The sequence below is a fragment of the Orbilia oligospora genome (genome assembly GCF_000225545.1).
Source record: "Orbilia oligospora ATCC 24927 unplaced genomic scaffold scaffold00210, whole genome shotgun sequence".
Classification (NCBI taxonomy): Eukaryota; Fungi; Ascomycota; class Orbiliomycetes; order Orbiliales; family Orbiliaceae; genus Orbilia; species Orbilia oligospora.
Genome location: NW_011645767.1, coordinates 868,235 through 880,475, shown reverse-complemented (window position 1 = coordinate 880,475; position 12,241 = coordinate 868,235). Strand labels below are relative to the sequence as shown.

General features: G+C 44.3%; 2 protein-coding genes across 2 annotated transcripts; both read left to right on the top strand.

The window, feature by feature from the left end:
• Positions 1-1,370: 1,370 nt before the first annotated feature.
• AOL_s00210g244 (uncharacterized protein) lies at positions 1,371-1,907 on the top strand (the record flags this gene model as incomplete). The annotated part of the gene is made up of 1 exon (XM_011129046.1): positions 1,371-1,907. The coding sequence occupies one exon, from the start codon at positions 1,371-1,373 to the stop codon at positions 1,905-1,907; it is 537 nt and encodes a 178-aa protein (XP_011127348.1).
• Positions 1,908-2,901: 994 nt separating this feature from the next.
• Positions 2,902-4,525, top strand: AOL_s00210g243 (uncharacterized protein; the record flags this gene model as incomplete). Its single annotated transcript, XM_011129045.1, has 3 exons — positions 2,902-2,966; positions 3,063-3,652; positions 3,834-4,525. 3 exons carry the CDS (start codon positions 2,902-2,904, stop codon positions 4,523-4,525), a joined length of 1,347 nt encoding a protein of 448 aa, XP_011127347.1.
• Positions 4,526-12,241: the final 7,716 nt, after the last annotated feature.

Below are 12,241 nucleotides of genomic sequence, written 5' to 3'. Positions count from 1 at the left end.
GATAGTGCATCTTCTTAGGCGAACTCTTTCAACTGTGGGATATATAGATCGGAGCAGAAAACGAACCCACGAAAGGAGTCTGCTTATTTTTCCGAGAGCGCCTTTCCCATATTCTACCCTTGCCCTAGTGTCAACGGCTAGTAGACTAGGTCTCAGGGAACATCACTTTGAACAGGAGATAGTGAAGGATTCTCTCGACGGTCCCTGCACTGATCGACGCAACAAGCCTTTGAAGATTTAGATATCACAATAGAAGCGAACTGTTATCCCGGAGTCTCTGTTTGTTGTTCCGGGCCCGGACTATACCATATATTCAGTACTTTATATCGATATAATTGCTGTATTGACGCTACCCTGCCAACCATACCGTACCTAGTCCTCAAATTATATTAGGTGTCGCATGGCGGGGCATCCTGTCATCAATCGTCTACAAGCCTCTCGTCTCGGTCTGCAACTAGCGTATTCGACTCCCGGCCACACTGCCTGTGCTGCATGTGCTGCATGTTGAATTGATCCGGCCCACCTTCAATCTGGTTGAATTGGATCTTTGCATGAACAAGCGAATTCTACTTGCCGACTTCACCGGCCCTGCTCCAGGAGAAACCACGATCTTTCCTACCGTTTCTGCACGAAATCGAATCAGGTGGTCATATGCCCCACGAATCTCGTTTCGGTATACTATCAGAACTCTGAACCTGGACGAGACTTGCCACGAGACCTGCAAACCTTAGCCTTTCTTATTTTCGTCTCGTCTTTTTTCACATTGCAAAAGACGGAGGCACCTCGATCTGACGGGAATACCGTCGACAGCCCCCCTGCCTACCGCTTGCACCGGGAAGAGAAATAGTTAACCCGTCATTAAACTAAACGCTCTGCCCTACCTACATACTTACCGTCCTGTCACGAAGTCAGACTATACCTCCTGCATGCCTATCTGCAAAACAAGCTGTAGATATTTTTAATTCCTAGCCGCGTAGCTTGAAGCAAGACCTTACCAAGATCATACGCTGCTGGAGAAATTGAAGACGCAATACTCTTGTTATAGGCTAAGTATATCTTCCCCGCAGTTTGGCGGGCAAGCTTTTTCTTGTTTTCACCTCCTCCGTCATTATCATCTCCTCTTCTTTATAACTCCTTCTCCTTCTTCTTGTTATTTGTAAGGACGACATTGTCGAGGTGCCGGTTAATTCTATTGCCTTTCTCGACAATCAGACATTGGAGAGTAGGTAGTCTTGACCTGGCTGCTACTAGGATCATATTCCTTCAGACAAACATTTGCAGCACCCTGGGAGGCAAGAAATTTGCGGTCCTCTCTGCATACTAGAATACCACTGGCCTGTAAGGAATTTTTCCAGACAGTACCCGAGTAAATGGCGGAGGTTGCTCTAGCTCCCTCATCTCAATTAGTGACCCACCGCTCCAACCCCACAAAGTACTTGACGATTACACTTCCATTGCGCCGGTCTATATACTCGCCTCCTTCCTCTGCAACATTTCCTACGGACTCACACTGGTCCTCCAAGGAATACTCTAGGACAGATTCCGACTTGATACCGAAGCCTCGATACTTAGGGACCTCATATACAACATATTCGCCTCCAAGGACCAGTGTTGTCGATAGATTTGGACGAGAGGATCAGGATCGAGGACGACAAAACAACGTTTCGCCGTCGATGCTTCTCAGTTCGCCCTCTTCATCCTTTATTACTCGAGGACTTCCCCCGATCATCTCACCGATGGACGCCCCAATGCAAGGTTATGACCAGAGGCCTTCGTCTCCAAGGACGGTTCCAAGTGGGTATGCCGATGCTTCGATGGAAATGGGTGGACCAAGTGACCTAGCACCTCGCAAGAGGTCGAAGGTCTCACGAGCATGCGATGAATGTCGCAGGAAAAAGGTATTTTAGACCTTGACACTTTTACCCTGTCTAACAAGTCTTCTCGTTGTGGCCTTATAGGTGGTCTGGTTATGGTAACCCTCGTTCTTTTGCGTTGCACAGATTCGGTGCGATGCAACTTCTGAGACAGGAGTCGAGCAGTGTTCAAGCTGCAAGCGAGTAGGAGCAAGGTGTTCGTTCAGTAGGGTGCCTATGAAGAGAGGCCCTAGTAAAGGGTAAGCGTACTTACATTATTATACCCCCCTCCTGTGCCAGAAAGTAGCATAAGTTTTTGCTGTTATGTCGTTTGCTTTCCTTTTAATGTATCCTCGTCGTAATCGCCGTTGGCAGGGTCAAGGTCAGGCTTGGGGCTATGGAATCCGTAGAACATTCCATTCCCGCTTCGACTATTGGGCTAATTCCATGCGCGAATTTCTGGCTCTGTCTTTCGGAATCTCTTATGGTTAGCACTGCTAAACGTTGCGCAATCTAAACTAGGTATATTAAGGAACTTGCAGACCGGTTAAATACGCTAGAGAATACAATATCGACTAGCGATATGCTTCCTTACAATAACCTGACGTCGGTTGAAGGAGAATCATCACCAATGGATTCGGAAGGAACTTCGCCTCCACCTAATCTTTCGTTGAGGCAATCCAGGAAGCGTACCCTATCCTCGTCGAGTGAATTTCCACTAGGCATGCATCTGCAGCCGTTGGCGCAAAGCCCGACATTACAGCGCACCAGTGAAAGGCTACCTCCGATTGATTCATTTCACAGTCCTCATCATCAATCTGCTCCTGCTCAAATACCACAAAGGCAGCTCCCTCCCCCCCATATCCCTCCTTCTCATCCTTCCAGTGGACTACATTCTCAAAGAGGTTCAATCTCATCTGCCTCAGTTCCTGCTCCTTTAATTGCCCACACATCACCTACTTCTGGTTTGTCTACCTCTTGGAGACCTGATTCTTGTGAAGCAAGAAGACAAAGTCTAAGTGATCCTCTCGAACATACAGACGTCGCCATGAGCTCAAATATGATGAAGAGTTCTGGAAAATCCTTCGATTGGGATGAACCCGTAATCGATCAGTAAGTCTTCACTCTCTTGATATAAAAAAGATTTCCAGGCTTTCCAATTTTGCGTTGTTATTCGTTGGATATTTTATAACTGACTCTCGATCTTAGATATTATTCAATTATTCACCCAACATTTCCTTTCCTCCCGCACTCAAAGCAGCGGTTGAGGTTGAGACTCTCTCATGCTTCTTCCCGTGTGCGAGAGGCTGTTCTTCAGGCACTATATTGTGCTGTGAGATCAAATCCAGCATCTACTTTGATGCCAACTGGACCGTTTGAGTCTCGCGGAGTCGCAGAACTTGCATTCGCTGCTCAGTATGAGGATCCATCTAGTAGATCTATTGCTGATAATTTGATCTACCTTCAAACGTTGATTTTCTTAATTTTGGAAGCGGATAATCGAGGCCCGGCAGCCATCAAAGGTCAATTTGGACCTCCAAGAGCACTCTGGTTGGGAGCTGCTATTGGGTTGGCATATAATCTTAGACTCCATTACGGAAATGCTGGGTCTAAGTCGTCAGACAATGATAATGACGATAGTGACGAGAAACTAGGAAGGAGGGCATGGTGGACTCTTGTCGTTCTCGATAGGTGGAACGCAGTGAGCACTTCGAGCCCCCTTCACATCCCTGATTCAAGTGTGGTACTCATGCAAGAAGACCAATCTCTTCTCGGGATTGCAGCTTACCAAATCACTCGTAAGTGGCTCTGAAAAAATGAAATCCCCTTTTCATGCCGCGAGAAATCTCGCCCCCCTCGCTACATGATTCCCATTTCCCTTGGCGGAAAATTTATATTCCTCCAAAAGGGAGACGAAAAAAAAAAAGTTTTCCAAAAATAAGATAGCGAAGGTCTGTGCTGATAACAAGAAATTGATAGGTTTATCCATGATCCTTGGCCACCTTGCGGAAAACCTAACGTCATCCGATCAAGCAGTTTCGACTTCCGCGAGTGGTGCTGCCTTTGTTTCAAGATTGCTCAGAGGCGAGCTCGAGAGATTCCGGGAGAGTGTGGATGGTATTCTCGGATCCTTGAACCTCGTACATATCGCCTACTGGCATGTGAAATTACTTTTCCTTCGCTTGAACGACGCTACGGAGCCCAGTCAGTTGATTGGACCAGCGACTAGAATTGCAGTTATCTTGAATTCAGGACAGACCCCAATCACCCCACTCAGCTACCACTTTGCAGCATTGGCGATCCTGACGTTGGTAGACCTTCTGGAATACGGCGAAACCAGGATCGAAGCGGAGAAGGGCGTCATGCATATCGCTGAAGCCTTGGAAAAGCGCAGGGGGGTCTCGACGCGGGAGGACAGTACCGGGTGGGATAGGACTATCAAGGACTTCATCTCTCGCAGGACGTCTCGGGCTAACTCTGGAGGAACTACAAATGCCGGAAAGCATCCCCTGCCTCACGGAAATCTCCAACATTTGGCGGAGCTAGCAGTGGGGGAGAGCGCGGGCGGTGGCGGCCCTGGAACATCTGGAATGTCTTCAGAATCTAGAAACCCGGTTATTGATGCTCATATGTTGCAAAAGTACGGGTACTTAGGGTGCCTTGTTTTGTAGCTTATATCCTTGAGCTATAAGCATTATACCTTGTTGGGAACTGCATTGAGCCGCTCCTTTTGTTCGCTTGTTTGTTGGATGGAGGGGGTTATGCAAATACCTTGCTCTACAGCTAACAATCTTACGACTTCTTACGAAAGATCTGGGTTTATTACTTTGCTTACACCAATTGATATCGACTATTGCCGAAGCACATTTGTATTGAAAAAAATTTTCCTTTCCCCTTAGCAATTTTTGTCTTGTCTTACGAATACCCTTTCCTTTGTCATTGCCTGAGTACGAAATATGCAACCTTCAGCTATTGGACAGGCTGATCGGAATGGATTAAACAAAACCGATACAGCTATATGCACGGCAGAGCTGTTATTTCCTTTTTAGTTAATTCTTTTCCCGCACGAAACTAAAACACCCCGGAGCCGTTGTTTTCTATACCTGTTCAAAGATACCAATTGCAAGTACTAGTACTTCTTTTACCCTTGATTATTGATGAGTTTCGCAGTATTGAGCTGCTTTTGGAAAATCTTTTTCTTTCTCGAACTCCATTACATGCATGAGCCAGTGGAGGTAATAATGACGGGACCCTGGCAGTTGAATACTTTTTTTCCTTCTTTCCCATTAGATATTGCAAATGTCAAGGGGCCAGAGCGCTTCGAGAAGACGGGAGTACCGAGGATTCACCAAAAGGAAACTTTTCGGCCTCTGACGTTTTTCTGATCAACATGTGGTAACTACAGTTGCTCTTTCGCGGATGGATATCTGTGGAGCGAGAGCGAGGCTGGTTGCTGTTGTATCTTTTGTGGTTTCAAGTGCTTGTCTTTCCGATAATTCTCCTATCGACCATGTCCTTGAAATACTGTGGGGTTGGCCAATTGGTTCTTTCTCCATTAAAGCATCTATTTACTTTAGCGGTTTCATGTTTATATGTATGGCTTTCTCGTCGTCCGCGATTTTATCATTTGCTTTTTACCTATACTTCATTTGTGGCTTTTTTCTTCTTCTCGGTTTTCTATTATGAAACGGGAATACTTTTTTTTGTGATACCTTCGGGATTTCTGCTTTTTTTTCGATAATTGGTTCCTTTTTCCCCCCATTGCTTTCCTATCTATAATTCTTTTTTCCTTTCTTTTATGTTAGCTTGAGAGTTTTCCGCGCTCCGGGATACTCCAGGTATACGATTCCACATGTGACGAGATTGGTTGAGGTGTATGATTTTTTTTTATAAAAATATCTCTATACATTAGTCGTTATTTCTTGATACACCCCTGTTATTGCTAACTTTTCGGATGCAATAGTTATGTACGTCGACATATCTATCTTGCAGGAAGGCAGATAGAGCAGGGGGTATGCGATATATATCATGAAATTTCGTTATTTTCTATCTAATAGGCGTCTTTTCCACCCCCATGTCGAGAGGGGAGGCTAAGAATACGTCTGCTTTTAACAAGCATAAGCATGAAATTCTATTCTATAGCTAATTCCCTTGATTAATTGATAGCAAAGGCTATACTATACAGCTTTGAAATTATTGCATATTGCCTTACCGTATAATTTTTTCCCTTCCTCAAAGTGTCTTTTAACAAGGAAACAGGGCAAACTTATTGCTAAAGGCGGGGAAAAGATCTTTTAACAAAAGTACCTTTTACATTATTTGTCCTCTTTTTTCCCATTTCTTTGTTTTCCGTTTGAAAAATTTTCCATTCGTAGACCTCAAGGATACCTGGTAGTTGAATCTGCAAAGGACCGAGATTGTATCTATCGTACGGCACAGGTCAATATGCTTTTACCCCCCCTCCTTCTCCATATCCCACCTCATCTACCGTCCCTCCCGAAAGCCTTACTAGTATACCTTGTTTAAAAAAAGGTCTTTTGCCATTGTTACGACTTGGGGACGGAACGTCAAGGTCGGTGTACCATATGCCGTAACATATCTTTCTCTTTTTTTTTCACAAGAAAAAAAAAAAAAAAAGACGAGACGGACCGTCATTGCATTTGCAAGCCAGGTTAAAACAAAAAACAACCTGGACCGAAAAAAAAAGCCACTTCCCCGTGAGATTATGATCAACGGTCCCCTTGTCCTTTCTTCACATTGCATATCCTGCGTGTGCGCAGATGTGAAATATGTCTAGGGGATTTAAAAAAAGTATTTCACGCACTGTCACGATGTTAATATTGAAATTCAACAAATCGATTCAACAAAGTTTCAAGATTTGTACCGGTAGGTAATGGAGCCGGAGTAGAAGGAAGGATAGGAAAATGACATATGACATGTATGTTATGTACATTGTATGTATGTGTGTCTGTATCTGCGTTGCATAAAACATATGTTTTTTGTTTCCCCATGTTCAGAAGGGGGTGGAGGGGGGTGGTTGTCTATCCAAATGGTTCCACCGGGATGTCGCTCCTACTGATTCCTAGCGTCATTTTTAGAGAACCGGAGGATGTAGACGGCGGCCGTTTGCTAGTTTTCCTATTGCTTTCTTTTTTCCTTTTTTCTTTTCACAGCTTGTTCCGTAGATGATTGAGCTGATAGTCAAGTTTAAGGCCGGCTCCGTCTGTCTGATCTTCTCCACTTTTTTTCCTGTCGTCTGTTTTGTGTCATATCACCCGTCATTGCGGTTTATTTCTCCACCTTTCTTCTCCGGCATGTCAGACGAGGGGAGGGAATGAGGTGGGGAGGTTCGTTAGAGGGGAAGAAAGTGTCATTCGCTAGGTAGTATAACATACTAGTGGGAAATCGTCTAAGTGGTTAGGCTAGGTAAGACGGGTAGGCTATTCCTGCTAAAGCTTCCGGCCGTTTTTTCCCTTGAATCTTGAAACCTTAGTCTCGTCAAAAGTGGACGGATTTGGCTATATTTGGGGTATTTTTGGTGTGTCTATAAAATCTCAGATGAATTGGTATTGTGTCTACTGGATCAATGGAAAGATTGAATTGATCCGGGGTATAACCTGTAATTAATTGACTAGTACTACTAGCCTTCTTGCCTATATAATTGATTTTCACAGTCCGTCCTAGCTACCCGAGGTTTTACAACCTTGGCTGGCTGGCTGAGGTGCCACTGGACCGAGAATTGATTACAATTATCCAGATGGCCTTGTTACATGTTTTTTTTTTCTTCTTCTACTTCTCTTGCTATTGAATGGGGTTTTCATTATATGATTTTATTACTAAGCATTTTTTCTACTTTCATTGGCAACCTACCCGCCTAGCTGTTTGAATTCAGCGGGATGTGTGCACGGGTGCAGCTGCGCAGATATATGTACGGAGATATGTATGTGGTGGGCTGAAGATTTATATGCAACATTTCCAATCCAAATGTGTGGGATTTTGGACTTAACTTTTCCGATCGAGTTTCTCTACATTTCTAGATAAAACTACCGAAAAAAATCGAGAGAGAAAAAGAAAAGGAAAAGGGAAAAAAAGACGGGCAGATTTGTTTCAGATGTGATTTTAAGAGGACAGATTTCAGGCTTACAAGGTGCGAGATGCCGATTGGCAAAAAAAAGGTGGGAGGTGTGGGAGTTTACCAGTGCGTTAGACGGTCAAAGTTGCGTTCTGTGCGTCTGTGGGTACACGCCCAAAATACATATTAATTGTGGATACTGGCTGGTTTTTTTTGGCACCGGCAATGACGACCTTCTTCTTTTCTTGGTCGGCCTAACTTGACTTAAAAAGAGCTGCAAAAAAGTTTTTCCAGTTTAAGTTTCGGCTGACTTATGCTTTGTTTTGAATTTCTGACGATTCATATTGTTGTGGAGGCATCTTTAGCAGGCAAATATCGGCGCAAAGTTGTTGTTATTCCGGGATATGTTACCTTAGTATCTTTCCGGTCGATATCGATATTGTCTTTTTTTTTTTTTTTTTTTTTTTTTTTCCTTTTCGAAGTGGAATTTGGCTAACGGTTTGGATAAGTTTAAGTTTTCAAAGATCGAGGGTGTGAATCGAATCGCGGGTTAACGTTTCTGATTGATATGAGCTCAAAAAGTGGGGAGCTGTCTCCATTAGTCAAAGCTGAGTAGCAGTTTGGGATAAGGGAAAAAAACCCGCGGTTGTTGGCTGCGGAGAAGAACAAGAACAAGAAGTGTGTGGTGTGTGTGATATTATCGTTTTTTTTTCTTTTATTTATTTGGCTGCCTTACAACCTAATAATATTTACTTGACTTGATTGCCTGGTCTCTCTCTCCGCGGTTTTTGGCCTTGGATAACTTAAATAACTTGCGAAAACTGGTTTACGAAACCTTGCGATTTGGGGTGTTCGAAATTAATCGAGGCTCTGGTGCATGTGGGCTTGCATATATTTCCATGTTCGTTGAGGGGGGGTTCGTTTATAGCGTTCGCTTTTCTTCTTTTTTACTTTCTCGTTCTCTCTGTTAACTGCGAAAGCTAGCTAGGGAAAATATGCATGATAGCAGGAGATTTAGATTGTCATTGGGGGTACACTAGCTACTAATGGAACGGAAATTGATATAATATTAACGATATGTAAGTCCGGAATATGTATGTATGGATGTATGTATGTACGGATGGATATATGTCTGTACATGATGTATGTATCTTACATTACATGATGCATATGCAAAGGAGAAACCTTTTTCAAAAGGAAAAAAAAAAAAAAAAAAAGGACGAGAAGAAACCTGCATTTTTCCATGATTCCGTTAAATAATTATGAATAATACATACATATAGACGGGCATTTCGGTTTATCTTGTTCTCCCTTTCTTAGGCTTTTGCCTCTTAGTGAGCCGATATGCAACGAATCGAGTGGGCCCTTTCATATCTAAATCCGCCTTTCGGAATGGAAAAGCTGGGGTACGTGCGTGAAAAACCATCCATGGATTTGGGCGGCCTCAAGTTGCCGGAGCTAGTCAATCGATCCGATATAGAGCATATGTTTTAGACTGGAAAAAGTTGATCTAATCTTTGGAGGATGGGCGTTGATCATGAAAGACAAGCCGGAATTCCAGCGCGGGGTAATTAAGTATCTGTGCTGTACATGTAGTCTGTGACTATTATGTCGAGACGTCTTTCCGGACTAGGTTTGAATGCTAGTCGACACCGATGGAGACATGACATGACATGACATGGTCATGGAAAAACGAACTGGGGATGATGGCGATAGATTACGAGAGGAGACCTGGTCGACACGAGCTGGAGTTCCCCCACCTTGCAAATGCGCAATTAGTCGATGCAATGCATACGCATGTCGTAGCTAGAGTTTCCCTCCTGGACGGTAGCCTCGAATCCAGGCGCACTGAGCTGATATTTTTATATATATGGTCTTCCAAATGCTAATCAAAGCTGAGGAGGATACCTGTGATGCCAGTTTAACATTTCGAGGCAAAAGTTTTCCCCCACTGCACTGCGCTGCAAATGACATCTTCTAAATACACCACCATCTTCTACCTTTAGAGGCTGAACTTGCTTGGTGTTCTCCCTCCTTTTTTTTTCCCACCTGTCTTGTTTTTACCCCTCATTTGTTTTTTTCCATGTCATAGCGCATGGACCTTGACATCGAGTTCAGCGAGTGGAGTGGCCGGAATTGGCACACCGCGGGCAAGAGGAAATTCTTTACGCGTTGTTTCCTGCGTTGCTCGTGTGGCTGGAAATAAGTATAAATACTTTCCCATCTTCTGTCGACTGTCCCGCTGCACATTCTCCGCAAATATGGAGTAAACGGAGGCTTCTGATTTGATGGAATTTCATCTGATATTATTGCTGCAAAAGAAGAAAAGAAAAAAAAAGGGGGGGAAAGGCGATTAATATGATTCCTTGTGCGGCGGGTGCCAACTAATGTGCCAGGTGTGGCGCCCGTTTTTTGGTGTCTCTGTTCGGGTTTCCGGGGTTTTGCAAGTTTGGGACGGAGCCAGCCAATCCGAAGCGCATCTGGGACGGTTTCCAAGAATAACATCGCGTCGACATCTTCTATCTTATCTTCTGCAAGTCAGCGTCGGGAGGCTATACTATATATATAAAATGCGATATAGGTATATACCTGGGCCGGTAGGTGCGGATACATATCATGTATGTAGGTACTTTTAGCAGGAAGCACGTACTTGGGTACTAGTAAGTACTTGGATTCACTTGTATATAATTATTTATAACCTGCCTACCTCCCTACCTGCCTGCTTGCCCAGGAGCTGGAAGTTGCTAGTTGTTAGGATGTATACCCTTAAGTATATGTCGATATCGATACGGTCGAGTTTCGCATAGTTATATATACTGTTGAACGTTGATGTTTTAGTCTCGTGAGCTTGTTTCAAGAAGGAACATCGACAATCTTCCAGACTACTCAAATTTAAACATCACCTCCCTGAATCAGTCTCAAATCGTTCGAGTTCGTGAATCGAATCGACGCATATGGCCAAGCTCCACCGGTTAGCTACTGAAAAAGAGACGAAGCTTAAGGGGCTTGTCATGTTGGTGCAGTCCTTGACATGTCAGAGGCAAACAACCCAGTCGGGCAAAACGAGTCGAGGAACTTAGCTGGCTGATTGGCTGGAATGCTTCTTTTCATTCCTTTGATTCGATTCGATCCTCTCCCGTCTGTATTGGATTGTATTATATCGTGTCGTATCGTATCGGATCTTTTAAAATCTATTCTATTCTATTCTATTCTGCCATTGCATTGTCGGTACTCTACTTGGAGGCGCCCGCCAATTCGAAATCGAATCCCTCTTCGAGATAGCCGCCCTCGCATGACATCAACTGCATTAAGTTAACATCATCAGTTAACGACCACCTGGAAATATCAAACATCCGTCAAACATCGTCTCCTGCCTGTCCGTATTTCTCAATCTTCATCATCCTCAGAACTCCCTTCCGGTCCTCGTTCATATATATATGTTGTAGTACCAGTTTACCTTCGTTCTCCCAGGAAAGACGAAATCAAACTGCAAGGGGCAACGACCTTTAAAGGCAAAAAAAAAAAAAAAACCTGAGCGACATAGCTCTCTCAAACCGGCCAGGACGACACTTTTACCCGCTCAAACGCCTCAACCGTGACCTTCCAACTGCCAATACATCCCGTCTATCGCCAAATTTCATAGGAAAAAGGTCATATCTAAGCTGGTTTCGACTTCGAAATAGCCTCCTTGTATATAACGAACAGTCTAGATCCTCGGTTTTCTCCCAGATGCAGCTTCGGCGCTATTAGTTCTCGTCGTTAAAACTCCCATTGCTGGCACTCTACTCCTGCTCTTTGCCCTCGCTCGTACCCGCTTCCTTTTCCACCTCCGAACAGCGCTTTTATCCGGGTTCTTTTACCAGCATTTCGCACAAGCGAGGAAGCAAGGGCATTTCTTTCGTATAGAATTGGTTTTTTGGCAGACGAGGGGACGGACGACTCGGAGATTTGGGGATTTTGGTCAGCAAGCCATCGTATTCAGGAACACCCGAGACAGTATTTCCGGACCACGATTCGTCGGTTCTCTAGCCACGACGGATACTACCCACATCGAATATCGAACATCTCTCTAGCCACTCGTCGTCTTCCTCGTCGCCTTGTTCATCGGAGTTTCGGTCTGCTGTCGTGCATAGTACATTTATATACAGAGCTCCGTACATTACGGGTGGGGTTTCTTGCTTCCCTCTGAACCGGCAACAAGGGGCGTGGATCGTATAGCTCGGTGGCGTCCCATGGTGTTCTATTCCGGTGATCACGAATCTTTACCCCGTCTGTCTTCCAGCGTCCAATTATTCGAGACTGCAGAAACCCGGTT